The 20,457-nt window shown below is 52.2% G+C and overlaps 6 protein-coding genes across 6 annotated transcripts; 4 read left to right on the top strand and 2 right to left on the bottom strand.

The window, feature by feature from the left end:
• Positions 1 to 2,242: 2,242 nt before the first annotated feature.
• Positions 2,243 to 5,264, top strand: J4E87_001085 (uncharacterized protein; the record flags this gene model as incomplete). The annotated part of the gene is made up of 6 exons (XM_049372734.1): positions 2,243 to 2,367; positions 2,656 to 2,755; positions 2,825 to 3,613; positions 3,670 to 3,708; positions 4,246 to 4,597; positions 4,654 to 5,264. The coding sequence occupies 6 exons, from the start codon at positions 2,243 to 2,245 to the stop codon at positions 5,262 to 5,264; spliced, it is 2,016 nt and encodes a 671-aa protein (XP_049237392.1).
• An 896-nt stretch (positions 5,265 to 6,160) lies between these two features.
• Positions 6,161 to 8,305, bottom strand: J4E87_001084 (uncharacterized protein; the record flags this gene model as incomplete). The annotated part of the gene is made up of 1 exon (XM_049372733.1): positions 6,161 to 8,305. One exon carries the CDS (start codon positions 8,303 to 8,305, stop codon positions 6,161 to 6,163), a length of 2,145 nt encoding a protein of 714 aa, XP_049237391.1.
• A 334-nt stretch (positions 8,306 to 8,639) lies between these two features.
• On the top strand, positions 8,640 to 9,081 carry J4E87_001083 (uncharacterized protein; the record flags this gene model as incomplete). The annotated part of the gene is made up of 2 exons (XM_049372732.1): positions 8,640 to 8,664; positions 8,717 to 9,081. The coding sequence occupies 2 exons, from the start codon at positions 8,640 to 8,642 to the stop codon at positions 9,079 to 9,081; spliced, it is 390 nt and encodes a 129-aa protein (XP_049237390.1).
• Positions 9,082 to 9,251: 170 nt separating this feature from the next.
• On the bottom strand, positions 9,252 to 10,994 carry J4E87_001082 (uncharacterized protein; the record flags this gene model as incomplete). Its single annotated transcript, XM_049372731.1, has 5 exons — positions 9,252 to 9,912; positions 9,986 to 10,119; positions 10,178 to 10,488; positions 10,568 to 10,938; positions 10,987 to 10,994. 5 exons carry the CDS (start codon positions 10,992 to 10,994, stop codon positions 9,252 to 9,254), a joined length of 1,485 nt encoding a protein of 494 aa, XP_049237389.1.
• Positions 10,995 to 12,129: 1,135 nt separating this feature from the next.
• On the top strand, positions 12,130 to 13,219 carry J4E87_001081 (uncharacterized protein; the record flags this gene model as incomplete). The annotated part of the gene is made up of 2 exons (XM_049372730.1): positions 12,130 to 12,401; positions 12,448 to 13,219. 2 exons carry the CDS (start codon positions 12,130 to 12,132, stop codon positions 13,217 to 13,219), a joined length of 1,044 nt encoding a protein of 347 aa, XP_049237388.1.
• A 540-nt stretch (positions 13,220 to 13,759) lies between these two features.
• Positions 13,760 to 18,745, top strand: J4E87_001080 (uncharacterized protein; the record flags this gene model as incomplete). Its single annotated transcript, XM_049372729.1, has 1 exon — positions 13,760 to 18,745. The coding sequence occupies one exon, from the start codon at positions 13,760 to 13,762 to the stop codon at positions 18,743 to 18,745; it is 4,986 nt and encodes a 1,661-aa protein (XP_049237387.1).
• Positions 18,746 to 20,457: the final 1,712 nt, after the last annotated feature.

Here is a 20,457-nt window from a genome sequence, read left to right as displayed (position 1 = left end):
TACAGTGTTAGCGCGCGTTACGTGTTTCTCCCGTACGAAAGAGACTGCCCTCTTGAGTTTCAGACAGGGTGTGGGATACAGTCTGAAAGGGTACATCATCCTCTCTTCCACGAACAATACAATGACGACCACAGCAAATACAGCTAGGCTTTATCGCATGAGGAAACTTACAGAAGATCTGACACAACGCCCCTTGTGAGCATTGTTTTGGTGTAGTCAATTCAAGCATCCGAACAGCTCCGAAAACGTGAGAACAATAGGCTGCGGCGTTGGTAGATTGCATAGCTTCAAATAAACTGAACAGAACGCTCGTAGACACCATATGTACCGTGACTTCTTGCTTGGTATGTAGACGGGAGACGAATCGACTGTGCGCCCGTAGGGCTTCTCCGTACATCTTCCATGAGTACTGTGTAAGTGCCATGTTTCCGCTTTCGGCAGCGCAGTAGGCAGATGCCGTAGCCTGTGCAGCCGTTGTCAGTGCCTCATTTGTGCCATCTGTTGTCAGAACAGGCAAGCTATGCAGCCAAGTACGTTGATTCCGAATGTCTTTGCTTTCGCCCTCGGACGTGAAGTGAGCCATAAAGTGAGCATAAAATGCCTCGGTCACCACTGCTCTTTGCGAAATCTGATACGACAACACTTGGTCAGAACGCGCGCAGCTCAGCGTGGACGATTCCGCGCTCTTGCTTGTTAGTTTTGACTTGCGCTTTCTCATTCCGTGTTTAGCAATGTTCGTCATGTCTACGAAGACGGGACCATCTGGTAGTCCGGGGCAGTCGTGACCGGTGCGAATGCACATAAGACATTTGGGGACTGTCGCATCGCATTTGATGCGTTTCTTGCGACAGGTTACACACGAGTTGGTTCTTGCAGGCATTTAGAGTGCTGGGAGAAGTTTCAAGAGCAAAGAGGGAGATAATGCATGTACTGACGGTGCTGCCTGAAGTTTCCACGGGGTGAAGCGATATCGGGAAGTTCCATCACATGCTAACGGAAAACAGCAAGCTAGCAGAAGCTTCCAGATTCGGGATAGCGCAACCCGCATCTACAAGTTCCCCGGAACCCTTGAGCTGAAGTAGATGTCCCTTGTCAGCGCGCGCAATCAAATTATGTCAGACATTCGTTTTCAGAGTAAAGTTGCGAGAAAAATGCTGCAGCGTGTGCGGATTAGATGGGTGTCCCAAGCTCGCGAAGACGGAGTTGCCTCGGGTGAAACACGTGCTGCTCTTTACGGCTACCTAGGTATGTGCTGGCGGGATTAGCATGTTCGCGGAAACACAACCGTACACTTCTGTCCCTTTGCATTCACGCAGAAGATAAATCGGCTCGTGTTACGAAAACTGATGCCTGGGAGCCACCCAAAAGATATGGGGTGTCGTCGCTGGAGACACATCATCAACAAAAGATATGTGAGTATCCGTTATTTACATTGATCCCTCAATGTGTACAGGTGGTTTATCTGAACTCTCAACAGCAAAGAAGCGAGGTAGGAGCCAGTTCCTTGCTAGGAATGACGTACGCGACCTGCATCGCGCGTACGGCTCAACGGCGTGTTGGCTACCTAGGCATATTCAAATAGCACGACAACCCAAACGCGTTCGCCATTCTTCGCTAGCCCTGCACATGCTGTAGTTTTTCTTGCTTCATTTTCTTTCCGCGCTGCAGAGAATTGACAGCTGTGGATGCCATGCGATCTGGCAGGCAACTTCCGCGGGGAGTCGCCGCCCTGCCTTCGATCCCGATCCCGACGAGGCGAAACCTGTTCATGATTTGCCGCAGGCCTGTATAATGGGCCACTGCTAAACGCATCCGACTATATCCACTCAACTTGAAGCCACAGCACAACGCTGCTTCGGACAGTGAACTAATGTAGAGGACTATGATTGGTGGGTGAACAGCCGCCTATCAATCCTCTGAAGGGTGCGTTTCTCCCCAGCACCACCACTACCACAACCACCAAACAACGATTCGTTACAATTCGCATATGCGTGCCTGCCTATTGTCTTGTCTTGAGACATCAAGCCACACAGTCCCGTAACCGTTCCTTTACCGTGGATTACCACCCTTCGCGCCTCAGGCCGTCCTGGCAGATCCGTTTCCCCTCATCGCTCCCAGAACAACCAGGCCCACGGAGACCTTGGCCGGAACCCAACACGTGACTGAAGTCGCTCCCCTGCGAGCTGCATCTGCACTGGCAGTGCGATCCTGTACTGATTTCCAATCACCGTCGGCCTGTGCTATGCAACGAGTCCCGCTCGGGCAGTCCAGTGATGGACAGGGTAGGAAGATCGCGATCCAAAAGGCGCCAGCGCCGCCGCAGCAGGGCAACGAGAATGCAGAAAGATACGAGAAAGAGCAAAGAGTGTCAGTGACTCTAGCCTACATTAGTACACGTTGTGAACTAACTCGTTTCTCTAGTGCAAGGGCATGCAAAACGTGCCGCAGACGAAGTAAACAGCCGCATCCCTCCGTATTTAATCGTTCCTGCTGATAATCCCGCTCCAGAAGTCAGGTGTTCGGGTGATCATCCGCGTTGCGCCAACTGTGAACGCAACAACTTAGTTTGTGTGTACGATCCAGCACGTCGGGATCGTCTTGGAGAGTATGTTTAGATTAACCATCCAACATTCGACTTACATGCTGACTTTACAGGGCCATGAGGTTGAACAAGAACCTCGTTAATCTCCTAAAAGAACTAGAAGACCGGGTCGATGAAGCAGACAAAAAGGCCATCAAGCAGACATTACATGATGTATGTATTCCGTCAGTTATCTCGTTGCCTGAGAGTGTGACAAGGCTACTGCTGACCTTACTTCTCCAGGTTGAGGATGATCTTGTTTCCCTGGATTCCTTACAATCCGTCAGGACTCTGGGAAAAAGGCCACGCGAGCAATCGGCGCAGAGAAAAGAGCCAGGGGATGGCCATCACGGAGAGGCCCTCGTGACTGCATCCGTCGGCTCCAACGAAGATCTCGACTTCCTTGATGAGGATTTGATGCGCAGCCACGAGTCGAGAGAGACCGGCTACATGGGCCAAAACTCGGAGGTGCAATGGCTACGAAGTGTTCAGCGTCAAGCAGAACGTGGCAACTCAGACCCTCAAGGGCAGCGATACGGCCCTCCAGGCGCAAGTTCGGCAGCTATTGACGAACGATCCGAAGCTTTGCATGAACGAAGACAGAATGCTAGACCGGGCTCGATGCAACACATAACGGACGCGACTTTCTACCTGGACGGCGATGATATTGAGGTCGATATCGCTGTAGATCCAAACGAGATGCCTGGCCCAGACATCGCTGAAAGGCTCTTTGATTGCTATCTGGAAACTGTACACGGCACATTTCCTCTCATGCCCGCTAACTTCGAAGACCAATTTCGACGCTACATTCAATCTCTCAGGTACAGAAATCCGTATCAAATCCCGCCACAATGGCGTGCGACCATGAACCTACTTTTCGCTATTGGCGCCAAATACTCTCATCTCATTGGTGCCGAATGGCGAGGCGATGAGAGAGACCATCTCGTATACATGACACGAGCTGTTCAACTCTTGGGACTGAAGGATACTATATCGTTCCTGGCAGCCCCCAGTCTGGGCAGGGTTCAAGCAGTAAGTGTCCATCTCCATTCAAGCCTCATCAATGTACCTAACATCTTGAACACTAGACAGGAACATTGGCGTTCTACTTCCTTGTGATCGGACACGTGAGTAGAGCCTGGATCATGAGCGGGCTCTCCGTCAGACTCGCCTTGGCACTCGGTTTACACCTGCGTAACGAGGACGATTCGATGAACGACTCTAGGAGAGAGCCGTTGGTGAAGACGTGGTGGTGTTTGCACTCAGTAGAGTGCCTCGTTTCATCCATCACTGGTCGGCCTCCGGTCATTGGAAACGAGGATTGCACTGTAACATTGCCACAGTACAAACCTGGATCTCCAACGCGAGACACAAATGCGGCGCGACGACACTCTCGCGTCCGCACGAACTACAGCTCACCTCAGACTGTTGGAAGTAGCGCTGCCTCTGACTCAGGTCAACGGGATGCGGATGGAAGCCACTATCTGCATACATATGTCACCTTGACCATCATTTCACAGAAGGTCCTTCTCAGCCTATATTCGCCCCGGACCGCAGTCCAATCTTGGGAGGTATGTGTACCATCCTTCCAATCCGACCGTGTAGTCGCCGACAAATGATTCTTGTTTGTGTATAGGACATTCTGCTGACTACCATATCTATAGTACGTACAGACGAAAATTACGGAGCTGCTCAAGGAACTAGAGGACTGGGTCAAGACAGCGTTACCATCTGATGACATCCGTCCGAGTAACTCCACCCAACGACCCGAGCTCAACCGCGAACGTTTTCTACTCAGAATCTACTACTGGAGTACGAAAGTGCTCATCACGCGGCCCTGCCTCTGTCGAATAGAGCGAAGAATAGCAACAGAGAGTTCCAAATCCATGAACTTCAACGCCGAGTCAGCAGAGACATGCGTCGAGTCAGCTCGAAACATGACGATGCTGTTCCCTGAACAGCCAGATACACAGTTCATTTACTCGCAAGGACCGTGGTGGGATGTGGTTCATCTCAGTAAGTTTATCATGATATGAGAAAAGTCTAACAAGAGCTGACGTTCTTTCCACTAGTCATGCAATCAGTAGCCGTGCTGCTGTTGGAGATGGCCTATGAGGGCAAACATCTAAAGGATGAGAGAGACGACATCCTGACGTGCATCAAGAAGATGATACGCTGGCTTCGTGCTATGAAAGTAAGTGACCCAGTCGCTGCTCGGGCTCATGATGTCGTCTACAAGATTTTGAACACTTGTGCGCCTGCTCTTCGGGAGCAAGTCAAGGAGTTGATTGCCGACGATACTGGATGGACTTCTCGGCCCGCAAAGCCTACACGCTCTGCACCGCAGTCAACCTCCTGGGAGGAAATGCCGCCAAATTTCCCACCCCCGCTTTCCCAGGATCACTTCATGGACCCGCTACTTCCGTACCCTCTGCCAGAACAACAACCAACGTCTTTCGCTTTCGGAAACCCCTTCATGACGAACTTTGATCAAGGCGTACCTCTTGTCGATATGCAACAGCTATGGTGGCAGTCAGCGCCCTTGAGTCACCTGGACTTCAATCCTTCCACGATGAACATGTCACAGCAGCAACTCATGCAACAGCAAATGCAGCAACAAATGCATCAACAGATGCAGCAGAGCGGTCTCGCCGAGCAGGAAGATATACAGGGCTCTTCTTGATCGTCTCGCTCGCAGGAAGGGGAAACGGATTGGCGGTGTAGTTTCGGGTTCAGCAGCTTTAAAGCGAATATAGATATTTGAACATCAATAGAAATACCATTCTTTCCCCTCAGCCAACTAAACTCATCGCACCGACACCTTCATGCATGTTCATACAAGACCAAGGCCTTTGCAACGAAGTCCCAACTTCATTCCACTTCACTCTCCATCGACGGTCTCCCAAAACTCGACACGGACTAAGTTCCCATATCCAGATCAGCGAGTATTCCTCCCGAGCAACCTGCCAACATTGACATACCTCATTAGGCGACATAGTCCTGTAAAATATAAAGGCCCTATACGCGGGATCGTATTCACCCTTGACCATCATTTTAGAGTGATCTACAAGTCACAAGTCATCAACACCCTTACCTTTGCATCGAGGAGCCCAGGCGACAAGAAGCGTGCTAGCGACCGATACATGGCTACAGCGCCATCCCACATCCACGCCATGACTGTCCTAATTGGCGATATCGCGTAGAAGGGGTGGGTATTGGCAGCCGCGAGTGGAGTGCGAGAGAAGGAGCTTGGGTATCTGCATGAACGCGGGTGCCATGGCTAGTGGAGTAATGGGTCGTCGGCAGATAAAGGTTCATTGGGAATGCAAAGCTTAGGTAAGATTGAAGTCAAGATGAGGTTTTGGCTATGCATCTCGTATTGCGGAATAGGTTCCCGTGACCAATCATGCTAGCGGAGGTGTGCCCAATGTATGAGGATGGTCGCGCCACTGGAAACATTGCAAATGTGAAGGGCGTTGGCATGAAGTAGCCCACAAGGTTCTTGTTATTGCAATTTACAACCAACCAACATAATCGTAACAGTCTTATGCAAGTCCATCGTTACTTCGTCAGATCAAATCACCCACTAGACGGCTGTCTCTTCTTCAAGACGTTCCTCCGCTGTTTCCGATCCGCCTCCAGTAATCTTTCCCGATCGTTTTTATCCTTGTGAGTCCCACTCCCCTCGCCGAATCCTTCTCCTTGTGTGATGGTGACTCCGCTGACGGCTTTGCCCGCCCCAAGAGTGATACCATTGGCTCCGAATTTGCCCGCCATACTCTTCGTGCTCTGCTGGCTGTCGAAACTGGACCTCCTGGCGGGCGTGTGGTTAGCGGGTGTGGTAGTTTGAGACGGATCTGTACCAGCGACTTCGTCGGAGGACCACCATCCTTCGGGCCGAGACGTCGAGGTTTTTTCTGTCATTTGAGAGTCGCCGACTGACGCACCTGGTGAGCTGAAGGATATGGTTGACATCCTGTTTGTGGAAGGGGGTGGCGAGGATATGGTTGATATCCTGTGCGAGGGTGGTGGTGACATGATTCTGTTGCGGGAAGGCGAGGGCTTCTCTTCGGTTTGGGTTCTTCGGTGAGTGGGAGGTCGTGGCGTTTGAGACGCTTGGAAAGGACTTGCTAGCGACAATGGCCTTTCTGCTATCGTCGTGCCATCGATGGAGCTCGGCGCTCGCGAGTGCTGGGAAACTTTTCTTGTCCGTAGCGCTACCGGAGCTGTCGCACTCTCATCTCCCGCATCGTCGTCGTCTTCGTCGCCGTCTAACCCGGGTAGTTTGCTGGACTCTGGTAGGAGACCTTGGTACCGGCCCGGCGATCGTAAGCGTCGTTGCTTCTGACTCTCTAGAGCTGCTGCTTCTGAGCCTGCGAATTTGTCCAACGCTTCAAAAACGTGCGGGAAGACGAGTGTGTGAACCGATTCCGCCCACAGGAAGTCCAGGTGCTCGTAGTGAGGGATCTCTTTAGCGATAGTATGAGCTGGGAGCTCCTTGAGCATGACCTTGATGTCGACTAAGCTGTCCGAGCCGCCGTAAACAAGCACGATCGGCGTCTTGATGTTCTTGGTTGGAAACTTGGCAACCTTGTAGTACTTGGATCGATTGGATGTGATTGGATTCGGCGCTTCATCGTCGTACATTTGGAACGTGCCATTCCGAATGATCTGGAACCAGTGTACCACGCTCTTAGTCGACGTGTATGAGTAAAGATGGGGGTATGCTGCGAGCTTTTGCTCGGGTAGGATGTTGACAGCGGACCAGTTGAAAAGGAAGCGCAGGGATGTGTCGATGAATCGGACGAAGATGGGAGGATATAGGATGGATTGCCACATGGTTGCCGACGGGAGAATGGTCTTTCGTCCGAACGCCAAGTAGAGAATATCAGGAGAGGCTTTGACAAAGGCGTCGACAATGCCAGACGCAACACCCTTGGGAGACATGGCCGGGGCTAGCGCAATGAAGACATCAACCTTCTCGTTCAGTGTGGGGTGGATGGACAAGGTCGCGAAAGCCTGCGCGGTTCCTTGCGAAAAGCCAATATACGACAGAGAGGGCTGGTGCGTAGTCTCGAGGATGTAGGCGATGGAGTCCGGGATGTCGTGGAAGGCGAACTGGTCCATGCTGAAGTTCCAGAAGCTGCTCGAGGTAGGGGGCGTGTGGACGCTCTTCTTGGAATACTTGTTTCCACGGTTGTTGCCGAGCCAGACGTCGTATCCGCGCTCGACCAGCTCAAATGGCAAGCATCGCTCCTTGTCGGTCAAGCAGACCCAGACCTCGCTGTTCATCATGAGACCGTGGTGCAGGTAGACAACCTTCTTCTTGACGCCCTTGGCCCTGTCTCCGCTGTTGACGCGCACGTTTTCCTCGCCCTGTCGCCAGCCCAGCCGGTGCAGACCCAGGAGATAGCCATCGCCCGTCTGCACAATGTGTTCCTCGCAGTAGTAGCCGTAGAGGTCGCAAAGCTCGGTAAAGTCGGACGCATTGGCGATGGAGCTCCACACGCCCTTCTTCTTCTGGCGCGAGCGCTTGGACGAGGGCGACGAGAGGTGGTTGAACAGGCGGCGCGTGAGGCGGTAGCAGAAGTTGATAATGGGCGTAGGGAGGGCAAGCGTGATGACGGCAATGAAGGACTCGAGGCCGATGAGGCAGATGGAGAGAACCAGGGCGATGTACTCGCGGATGTGGAGGCGCGACAGGAAGGGTATATGGAGCGCCATGCTGCCCAGGTGCCCTCGGGCGTGTGAAGACGGGCAGGGCACAGAAGCAATTAAAGCAGAGAGAAAACGGCAGCGCGACAACGCATCGCCCCTCTGTACGCGCGGGCCTCTGAAAGTTCACAGCTCGCGCTCCAGCCCCTCTTGAGTTACGGTGAGGTCTTGAGTCTGAATGACGTTCCAGACGGAAGCAGCCATCCCTGACATGTGACAACGCATCCTAGCCCCGGAGGTTAGCGCGACGTTTCGCCGACGGCTGTGAAATGTTAGCTCCACCCCATCACTCCACACATGCATTGTTGAGTGCGCTGGTAGCCACACGCGACCTCCTGCCACCATGCCGCAGTCCTGCAAAGACATCCGTATGGCTTATTTTGTATCTTGTGCGATGCCTCGGCTAACCGGAGTGGCTAGGCGCTGCGCTGGCATTCTGCCTCCAAAATAGCGACTGCATCATGGTCGACCGACACACGCCCGGCGAATGTCTGCGCCCGCCCCTCAAATACACCCTCCCCACCCAGTGCCAGCAGCTGCAAAAGGGCTACGCCGAATGCAAAAAGGGCATGATTGACATGCGCAAGCGCTTCCGCGGCAACCGACCCATTGCCGTGCCAGGCCAGCTCGAGACGGGCGCATTTGGCCAGGGCCGTTCCGAGGCGGACGAGAAGGCGGGCACCATGGAGGAGAAGGGATACATGCTCTACGCGGGGCGGCCGTACAAAGACGTCAAGGAGACCAAGGGCGATGAGGATCCAGAGAACAAGGGCCTGGACCGGTAGCGATGGTCCGCGGCACACGACAGCATAGATTGGCGTTTGGGTATCACGAACGGGGACCCCATCTCCCCTCTGTATAGCAAGCCTGTACATTACGCATACTAGCGATATATCACGAACCTCTGGGTATGATGACACGAACAACTGCAGACCCTCCTTGACTAGCTCCTTCTCTAGATGGCAAACACATACGATTGATCGAAGCACTCGTCCCACCCGGCAACCCCGCCCTTCCAGTATCTCTTCAGCACCGAGCATACTTTGAGTGGACAGCTCGTTCCCAGTGTCCTGCTCAGATCCTCCAAGCCCGCCTCGATCCAGTTGCGCGTCCCTTCCCCGCGATGCATAGCTTCTACACCCGCGACGATCAGCGGCCAGACCATAAACTTAGCCATACGCGGGGCCTTGAGTGCAGTGCCGAGGTTGCTGAGCAGGACATCACCGTAAGCTGTTTGGCTCTCGAGCAGTGAAGGGATCGTCGGCAGGACCATGAGTGGGCAAAGGGACAAGGTAGCGTAGAGCGCGACGGCGGATTTGTACACCAGACCAACAGTCAGCCATTCGGTGCAGAAGGTGCCAGCTCGCGCCCAGTCCTCGACGGGGAAGGCCTCGATGCGGCCGAGGACGTCATAAGCTTCGAGTGCATGATCCGGGTTGAAATCACACAGCTGGATTGCTGCAGATGCTTTTGCGCGCAGCTGGTTCGTCCGCAATATCTCAGTGAAGAGCTCTCGCGGACAGAGCGTGTACGGAAAAATGAGACTGTACATGTCGGTTATATCTTCCCTCATTTCCTCCGCAGTGTTGCTGATGTCGACTTGATCCCATGACGGACTGCACGTGTTGGAAAGAGACACGATACTAATCATATAAGCAGGTTTTCAATCCAAAGGGCAAATAAACATACAGTAGGTAGAGCACCATCGGCTGGATAAGGTACGGGGCTTCCTTCATGACCTGCTTGGGTCCACCTCTGAGGTCAACTATCCGCTTCATGGCATTCACGTGTGAACGTCCATCCGCAAAGGTGGGGTTTTGGAGCTAGAGGTACGTATCAGTACGGGACTCCAAGTTTCACATTCCAGGCGCACTCGCATACCTCTAAGCACATGAACATGAGAATTGTGGTGATAGTCATGTCCGAGCATCGTGTCTTGTCCTGGGCAATATGGCGACTCAATGCTCGCAAAGCTGCCCCCCGATGTTGGTATACTTTTGTCCGCGCCATCACCGCTGTATGGCCTGCGCCTAATGGTAGACTGTAGATGAAATGATTGAGTGACAGGCAGACTAGCGCATGATGGATGGACGGAGTAAGCAAATGCAAGACCTGCGGAGGGAAGAGCACGAGGGCAGGGTTGGGTGCCAATTCTTGGGATGCCTTGTATTGTGGCTGTATCCGTACGTTGTCTGGTAGCGTTAGCCATCGGCCACACATGTCGCTATAAAACTAGCCTCATGTTTCATAATGAGGAAAGCAGTCACTCACAGTACTGAACAGCTTGCACCTCCTCCGATGTCTCGTCTATGAGATCATCATAGAATGGTACATCTTGCATGCTCAGGAACGCAAGTAGGCGCTTCAGTCGTTGGAGTGGATCACGACCCGAGCGCAATAAGCTTTCGGCCTCCTCGTGCAAGCCTTTCTCCACGATCTCTTCGATCTTGGCCCTTCCGCCGATCTCGAATACCCTGGCGGCCTCTTTGGCCACGGCTATCATCTTGAAGGATAGCACGTGGAGCTCAGTCACCCGATACTGGGGATTGACGATCCGGTCCTTTACCCATTCGGTCAAGGCGGCTTCGTAGTCCATGGGTTCGCAGGCATAGTCGACTTCACTCTTAGCCGTTGTGTTGTTGCTGGATCTTTTCCGCGGACTACTGTCTTTCTTTCCTCTTCGTTTGGACGTCACCATCCCTGGCTGAACCCACTGAAGCGGCTTCGCGTCGTCGTAGCCCGAGCATTGCCGACCGCGTTTCTGACACTTGTTGCAGCGCGGGAGCGTCTTGTCGCACACTAGACGCCGTCTAAGACACTCCCAGCATTGACGTGTCGCTCTCTTTCCTCTCGTTTCGGCCATGGTCGCTTCTGAATGCGGGTAGATGAAGATTAACTGGAAGGTACCCGCAAAGAAGGCGGCAATGGCAGCGGCTTTGGTGGCCTCATAAAAGCGTGCATTTCTGCAGTTTTATTACCATAAAGGGCTCGTCTAGCCATCATAGGTGGCTGGTGATGATGAGTTCAGCTGGTTATCAAGTTCGTCTTGGCCAACTTTACTGCTGTATTGGGTCTAGTCCAGCGAGGAAGCTTATGTGCATGTGGCGCTGGGGGCCTGAGACCCGAGTGTCTTCGTATTCGGAGGTGCCGAATCGACATGTCTTGTGCTGCAAATCGCAACAGAAAAGTGCAGGTTGTGAGCGACCGAAGAAAGTTTTGAAGCATGTATACATGCGCATTTAACGGTCTGCCTAGCGTGGTGTGGCTGCATGTGTTCATGAGGATAGCGCGACGCGTTCCTGCCCGAACGGCGGTTGCGTCATTTGACAGTCGAAAGCTAGTATGAAGCTCGATTGGCAGGTGCGCCTAACAAACGGCCACCACGATGAAGCTTTAGTAGATATGGTCATTGGGATCCCGTTCTGCTGGCCGGCACATTCTTCACTGTGTTCTTGCATGTGCTGCTACCTGTCAACATCCAAATGGTGTGAGGTATGCTACTTTAACGTGCTCCGAGTTTGAGACGCGACAGCGATGGAATCGTTCTGCCTTCCAAAGTTGCATTTCTTGAGCCAAGCTGATTGGATCAAGAGCAGGCAAGCGGTATACGGGAGGACTACTTAGCTGTGCAATCGTATGAAGGCTCGGCCATCAGTAGTGCTGTGTCAGGACAAGCCTGTAGTAATCCTATTGGACATGCCGATTGCTCTTCTCTTGCCCTTGGAGTCAGCAACGATCATTCGAAGATCAAATTGCAGTCGCTCCAGCTTAAATACTCGGATGCGCATGTTACTTCTCATGCTCTTCATTTACCCCGTCAAACAAATACTACCATGGCTCCCTCAGACGGTGAGATCATTCCCGGAAGTGTCTACCTATATCAGCCTGTTAAATGGGCCCCTCCTATGTTCACAGTATGGTTCGCAGTTGCTACCATTGCGCATGTTTGGCAATGCTTCAAGTACAAGGCCTGGAAAGTCACCGGTCTCCACCCCTTCTGCGGTCTACTGTTCACAGCTGGCTTTGTCGTACGTTCCTACGGGGCCTTTAATTACGAAAACATCGGAGCATACGTCGCGAGCTCTATCCTCATATTATGTGCACCGTAAGTAGCTCGCCCTTCTCTTTTGAGGTGGCTAACAAATCACCAGCCCCATCCTTGAGCTGGCCAACTACCATGTGCTTGGTCGAATACTCTACTACGTACCATACCACTCGCCTCTGCATCCCGGCCGTACCCTTACGACGTTTGGCGCAATATCCAGCATCGTTGAAGTTTTGAACGCGATCGGCGTCTCCTGGCTAGCGAACCCCAACATTCTCGAGACCTATGCCGACATCGGGCACATCCTGATGATGGTGTCACTGATCTTACAAATCGGTGTCATCCTCCTCTTCTGCATAATTGCCGGCGTCTTCCACAGACGGTGTATCAGAAGTGGCATCGAATCGAAAAAAGTACAGGGCCCTCTCATCACGCTGTACATCAGTCAGGGCCTCATCCTCATTCGCACAATATACCGCTGCATCGAACACTTCGGCATCAGCCGCGTACCCACGAATCCGTCAAAAGACTGGGATCCAATGAGTCTCTCGCCAATCGTTCGATACGAATGGTTCTTCTGGGTTTTCGACGCGAGTTTCATGCTCGTAAACACCGTGCTGTGGAACTATCGCCATCCGCGTCGCTACCTACCGGAGGACTACCATATCTACTTGGCCCAGGATGGGCAGACCGAGCTGGAAGGTCCAGGTTGGAAGGATGACATGCCGTGGTTTATGACCTTTATAGATCCGTGCGGACTTAGTGCGTCAATTACCGGTGGTGGTCGAAGGGCAGAGAGACCATTCTGGGAGAATAATGGCTATGAAACTTTCGAACTCTTTCAAAGAGACACTGGTGACGTAGTAGTTAAAGCCTGAGAGGGCGGTACGCTACCTAGGTATGGTGAAAAATACGAAGGGGGTTCGCTGTTTATAGATTCCTTGTTGATTGATCGGTTGCGAGTTAGACTTGTACAGATAGCGCTGAAAGCTCCAAATGCGGACCTTCTCATCTCGCACACCATCGGTAATGAGACCTTGGGAAGCTGCAAGTATGCGGCATCGAGGTGACGCTGCGTATCCCGAGTATAAGGGGACGGAGGGCTGTGGATCAAGGAGGGCGTCGATTGAAGGCTGCGGGCGTAGGTAACAGGGCGCAGCGTAGTGGGAGCTGTCACCGCTTTGAGAGGAAAGGCTGATGTCATAGACGCGTCGCTGGCCGCCTCTCAGCCCTTCCAACACACGACAGGCCCCACTACGCGGCCCGCCTGATCATCCACCTTCCTCCATCTGGCCATGTCTGCCTATGCTACTCTTCGCGTGCATCATGCCTGAAGTTCTAGAAACTATATCAATGCTGATTGCTGCTGCGATTGATGGTGGAGGGCCATTGCGCAATCTACCTCGGCTCCGCACATCATGACCGCGAATCTCGACACGCGTCGCATCCGGTCTTCCACTTCCGCTGAGCTTCGAGACTACTACACCCAAATACTGGACGATGCGCCAATCCAGGAGATCACGACACAGCTTCTCTCAGCTATTGAGAGAGGCTCGATATCGCCGCTCACCTTCGGGCCATGGCTCGGCGTAGCACAGTCGCCTATCGCTACACGCGAAGCGCTCAATCAAGATAAATCCGTACTTGTCCGCAAGCTCGGCATCAAGTTTCTGCGTAAAGGACTTTGTTCTTCGCGATGGAGAGAGACGTGGGATGGCGTTGGAGGAACTGCTGGGTTGCTTGACATCTTTGCAGACCTCTCAGTGATCGAGGTCAAGGCTGCTTGTAACGCAATTGGTCGTTCTGGTAGAGGCGCTGACCTGAATGCGAAAAGAGAGCTTTTCACGAAATTCTTCAAAGCGCTGCACCCTCATCGCTTCCCCGATTCGCCGCATAAGACGAAAGATCAGCGTGCACTTGGAAGGTTCTATCGACTCATCATTCCTGCGTGTTCGAAGGAGCTGGTAGAAGAGGCCATCGCAAGCGGGTCGAAAGGAACATGGAAAGATGCGCGAACCAAGGATCTCGTCAAGTACTATCCGGAGTGTATGCAAGAAGAGCTTCTCCAAGCGGTGAGCGCGGAACAATTACCCAGCGACAACATCACGGTATTTACAGAGCTACTGCATCACCATCCGCCAGGTAAATCGACCACAAAGGGCTTTTCCAAGTCGATGGAGTTCTCTTTGAGACTCTTGGAAACCCTTGGTAAATCAGCGCACTCGGTAGTGGCGGACGAGACTTTCATCGACCAACTCGTCAATCCTCTCATTAAACGTGCAATCAAGAACCATGCAGGTTGGGATATGATACAACGAATAGTCGATCTCACAATGCGGTACTTGGAAGCCCATCCGAGCACAGGATGTCACATCACTGGCATCGAGGGCGACTTTCTCCAGCAGGTCGCCTATTGCTGGTCACAACAGCCAAGTTTGTTCGAACAGCAACTGCGGAGGCTCTGTTCTCATCCGGTATTCGGTACAGCCAGCAAGACCAACATCGGAGACTGGGATGACGTCCTCGCAAGGATTCCAGCAAAGCGAAGCTACCCACTCTTGAGACTTTGCTACCAAGAGTCCACCTCGCTTGACCTTGACAGCGATGCGGATCTGAAGAAGACCAAGAGCTCGATCCATCCCAGCTTTTTCGCCAATCTGTCCCCTGCCGACGCTCTGCTACTGTTTACTCGTCTGCGAAAAGCGAGAGGAGATGTTGATCTAATCGACCTTGATCGAAATCGCTCTATTTTCGGCCAAACGCCAACCTATGAACTTCAAGGTCAAAGTGGTGACCCGGATATATTTCACTTCTGGCTACTAAGCCTGAACAACAAGGAAGAAGACGCCAAGATATTGGCCAATGGCTACGTTGATGTGCGCAAGAAGAAGGCTGCTACTGCATCTCAGCCGGAACAACGTGCATTCTTTGCCAAATCAGCGCTATTTGCTGCTATCGCCAGTGGGTCTCTAGACCTGCTGAAAGATACGCTGGAGTGGACCAAACGCTTCTTGCGAGATCCGCTCGTGATGCGGGAGATCTATCCAAACATATTTCCTGAAGAAGCTACACGCCTACTATCAGGTATTCCTGCATCGATCAACGGATTGTCAAGCCTGACTGTGCTACAACACCGAGTCGCAATGGCGAACACGATTTTGCAAGGAATGTTTGACACAGCATGCGAAGCCCTCAGGGAACCTTCGTTCAACGCGTCTGATTGGGGTGGCGTCTTTGAGCTATTCCACGATGTTATCAAACTACGGATGGATCTCACACCACATGTCAAGAAGCAACTCAGAGCCCCTGATCACGGTATACATGCCTGCATTTGGCAGGTCACGATTCCTATGCTCATTGCGGTCGAGGAAAAGGCGCAAAGAGAGGAATACGCAAGACTAGAGGCGAATCATCCCCGTGGCATTCTCGCCTATCACAGATCCTTCACTATTGAGCTTGAAAGCTCCGAGGTCTCGACATATGTCTTCTTAGACACCCTCGCACGAGCGAGAGACGAACTCTGGTCCAGGCTAAGGCCGCTAGACCGTCCCGTCACACTGGCGCTTCCTGAGCCCTTTCCTAGAGGACTTCCAATACAATACCTGACTGCACCGTGGATTCTGAACGTGAAGGATCTCAACAGCATAGGGGCATCTTACATTGCAGCGCGTACCCAGCAAGCCATCTTCCCAGATCCGAAGACTGCTCTCCAACCCGTATCACTAGACAAAGAGTTTCAGAAGACCATTGGGCTGTTCGTAGACAGTTACCAGTATGGCCTACAGCTTTATATACCCAAAGCATGCGACAAGCTGGAGAAGAAAGCTCGTCTCAGAAGGGCGTGGCAGTATGCCATCGGCCCTCTAAGCTCCGACAGGATGACAGAGGAGGAAGCAATACGCTTTTGGAAAGACATGAAGCCAGACGATTTGGATGAGTGGCCGCCTGAGGGCGTGATGAGGAATATAGAGAAGTCTTGGCCAATGATACCTGAGGATGACGGTTCGGGTGAGCCATGTGAATGGAACCCTTTTGCGACAAGACCGAATTTTGTCGAGCGGGAACTTGATGCACCGACTTATGTGGACTTCTCAGTTGGCGTATCGAGAATCATGACTTCAAGAAGCCGTGTGAACTTTCCTATTGTTGCAGCACCAGTTAAAGTTCCTGGCTACGAAGAGGACGCTAGGCTTATCTGGAGTTCATCGCGCGATATGGGAGAAGGTGGCGTGTTATCGGCTCTGCTGTATCTCGACGCGAAATTCGTCAAGAGCGACCGCCTTCTAGCGACTCAATTTCCTTCGGAAACAGACACGCGATACCCGGCTTTATACTTGGACGAAGAGTTCCTCACTTCTGATGAGCCAAATCAGTTTACAGCTTCCAGAGCCATACACGGTCATTTCGATACGATACCTCCTACATTGCTGGCACAGCTTTCACGAAACCTCGTCAAAGCTCTTGATCATGCGGACACAGTTGAAGAATCCGACAGCCATACAGCTCTGCATGAGGTCACTATGCAGCTCATTGCTCGACTGGGCGAAAGTGATAGACCTGGCTTGGCCACGCAGTCAGCTGTCCGTACAATCCTGGATAGGCCCAAGTCGAGCTCATGGCATCGCATCCTACTAAAACCGAGTTTCCTCCGAAGACTTCCGGCGTCGCAAGCTAGAGCCTGCATTGGATCTCTTTCCGATGAGATTATCAACATGGTACAGTCCAGAAACATGAACAGAGAGAGCTCAGTAGAGGGCAATGTTGCGCGACCTACTGGCGAGCCACATGTGAAAGTCACTACGATTAAGATGTTGGTTCAGATTTTCCAGGACCTTGACTTGAACGGAACAGACTACGCTCTTTCAGTGCTATCGACACTTTCAAAAATGAACACCCATGTGGACGTCAGGCTCAACATCGTCAAGAGCCTCCTAGTACTGTTTGAAACTGGCTCTCGAGACCAATCTCGCGCAGTACTTGCTCTTCTGGAGTTGTTCATACCAATAGCTGGATCGTTGAACGAAAGACAGCCGCTGGATGAAGCGCAGTGGCTGCAGTGCGAACAGGACCTCACGCTCCCCGAGATTCAGGCCGGCATCTCGCTCGAGGAAGGGTCGGAATCACCGGTTTTGGTGGCTCTGATCCAATATTTCTGTAACAAGAAGAACGATACGGTCGAGTTCCAGCAATTCGTAGATCGAGTCTTGATGCCGGTACTGCAGAACCTCAGAGATCATACGACGAGATGGGCAGCATTGTTTCTCCGAAAGTACGGGCTTGAAGATGCGTTGCTTATGGACGTTCGCATCCCATCCATCCCGCGAGACCCGTACGTGAACAGGCTGCTATTAAACAAGAACAACAAGAAGCCGGCTCATGTACCGCATACTATACTGGAAGAATATGTGGAATATCTGTGCTTTATCATCGGACCTCCGGCATCTTTGCGAGCCATGAATGAGGGGCTTGTCGCTGACCCTGCACTAGCTTCACTTCCCGAAGTTCAAACATGGATACGACTATTTGGGCAAGACCGCAGTCTCCGGAATGGTCGCTTTTCTGCAGACTTCATCGAACTTCTAGAACACGCGGTGGACTCTTCCGACGATACAGTTCTCACACCGAAACTCATCCAAGAGCAATGTCTCAATATTTTCACGACGTTTGTATTCAACGACGGGCCAACGTACACCAGCCTTACGAAAGGCTTCTATAATAGATTGCTGAGTGGCACATATATCGCAGAGTCTTGGTGGCTACAGCACGGCAAACCGATCCTAACAGCGATGGTGTCTTACGTCAACAACTTGCGCAACCGAAAATGGGAGCGCGACCCAGCCCGAGAGCCTTCGGTCCTTCCTGATACCTTTTACTGGCGTCTTCTCCTGCTCGATTATCCATGGCCTTCGCGCGATGAAGGAGAAGAGGCTCGGGAACGGAAATGCACGCTCTTCGCCGGTCAGCTGGAGGCGATCATCGATGAGTTGAGTAGCCAGCCAGTCTACCATCAAGCCCTTCGAGACCTGAATGCCTACCTTGCCACTGACATCGTGTCTTCCAAGGGCAGCGGAAGGGGTGAAAAGCGATTCGGCACATCTCTATACATTTACGATAAGCACGATCTGCTGCACGATCGTCTCCAGAACAATCGCATATTAACAGCGATCTACGTAGGCGACATTCGTAAGACGAGGTTGAGCTGGTTGACGGCACCAGACTTGTTGAAGGTCGAAGTTGCCTGGGCACTAGTTCAACTCGTGGGAGACGAGTTGAAGGAGGACCGAGCTATCGTGAATAAAGAGACCAGGCATAAGTTGGAATCAATGGTGGATACGTGGAAAGCATGTGAGAATGAGGGTGTCCGAAGAAGAGGATGGGAGATCGAGGAAAGCTATCTGTCCTAGCCTTACCTAGAAAACGGACCATAGCAATAATGCTTGCTTTAGTTAGTAGGCAGATTTTACGTCAGCTCGGATCCTTCGACGCGGTCCAAGGCTGGTGGCCTGATCAATGCGACTTCACAAATTGGCGAGCCCCGCCGGAACTTCTTACTGTAGCCCGCGAAGTGTGACAATGGCTATTCCTGAAACTATTAACGCCAACATGCGGAAGACGATGGAGAGCATGACGCCACTTTGGTACTCTTGGCCACAACTCGCCGACCGAAAGCCCATGCCGCCACTCTACCAACCACTGATCTTTGTCCTTACCATCGTCCCGTTCTTCTTTTCCAGCCGACGTCGGATCGCCATCTGCATATTCCCACTGATTCTAGACCTATGCCTTAGGTTACCATGCTATACCTTCGGGAACCCCTCTGCCGACTATTACAACAGCTCGTTCTTCATTGCTGTGCCTCTCTGGTTCCTCGAATTCGCCATTTTGGCTCCACAGAAAGGGCCCGATGCCCCTGCATACATTGGAAACCCGAAGCGCAGCGACACTAGGAGCGCGAGAACCTTGGATGGAATGTACCTGTCATGGCAGAAAGTTCTCAGGGTGTGTTCACTCACGGTTCCGTCGCATCGTGGTATTGGTTGGAATTGGCAGGTCAAAAGCGTTCCTGACGATCCGTACGAGGGCCTTTCGAAACGGGCCTTTGTGCGCAGACATTTCCATAAGATGATGATTACGCACTTGCGGTCTATGGCCATGCTCTTACTGCTCGGGTGGGGTTCAGCTGCGGAGGTACGGCTGTCATCGGAAGCCCACCCCTATCACCTCATGGTCGATGCACTCATTGGTTGGTCCAGTGCGATATGGGTCTGGGAAAGATTGAACTTCGCTTACAGCTTCATGGCGGCTGGATCTGTTGCATGCGGGGTATGCAAAACGTGGCAATGGCCCCCGCTAATGGGAAAGTTGAGGGATGCGTGGTCTGTGAGACAGGTCTGGAGTGTGGTCTATCACCAAACAATGAGAAAGGTAAAGTCGGGATCAACTCCTCATTACACTTTCACATCTTATCCAACTGTTCCACCACCGTGCGGTATGCGAGCATCGCTAATGCAAATGTCTATTGCAGATGGTCTCGCAACCCGCAGCTCGCATTGTGCGCCTCCTGGGTCTCCGCAAAGGCAGTCTCGCATCGGGATTAATTCAACTCTATGTGTCTTTCGCAATTAGCTGCTTAGTGCACGAGTTCCAAATGTTTATGGTAACGCGTAGAGACATGGGAGAACTCGTATTCTTCATGTCGCAGCCGGTAGCTATCACCATCGAGGGTGTTGTGCAATGGATGGCTGTTCAGGCACGGTACCGAGGGGCCGGCCATGACAATATTGGACCTGCATTAGCAAGGTATGCGGGCTACATATGGGTGGTATTGTGGTTTTCCTTTAGTCTACCAACATATGTGAAAGGTTGCAGAGACGCAGGGATCGTTCATGATGCGATGTTCGGCGAAAGACCCTTCGAGACTGGAGTACGTTTGGCAAATTGGATTCTTCCAAGGTTCGGTAATAGAGAGATTTTTCTTCGAGCAAGATGGCACATACAGTACGTAAAACGGTAGCCCAACCAAACCGAAATCCGTATCGAAAGTAGAAGTCATGACAGAGGATGTAACTGTGAGCCTATCGAGACAAGATGGAGCCGGACTGGGTGAACGGGCATG

This window comes from Alternaria ethzedia (assembly GCF_023757985.1).
Source record: "Alternaria ethzedia strain BMP 0044 chromosome Unknown scaffold_2, whole genome shotgun sequence".
Taxonomy (NCBI): Eukaryota; Fungi; Ascomycota; class Dothideomycetes; order Pleosporales; family Pleosporaceae; genus Alternaria; species Alternaria ethzedia.
Note: the sequence above shows the minus strand (reverse complement) of the source record. Positions and strands in the feature narration are given on the sequence as shown.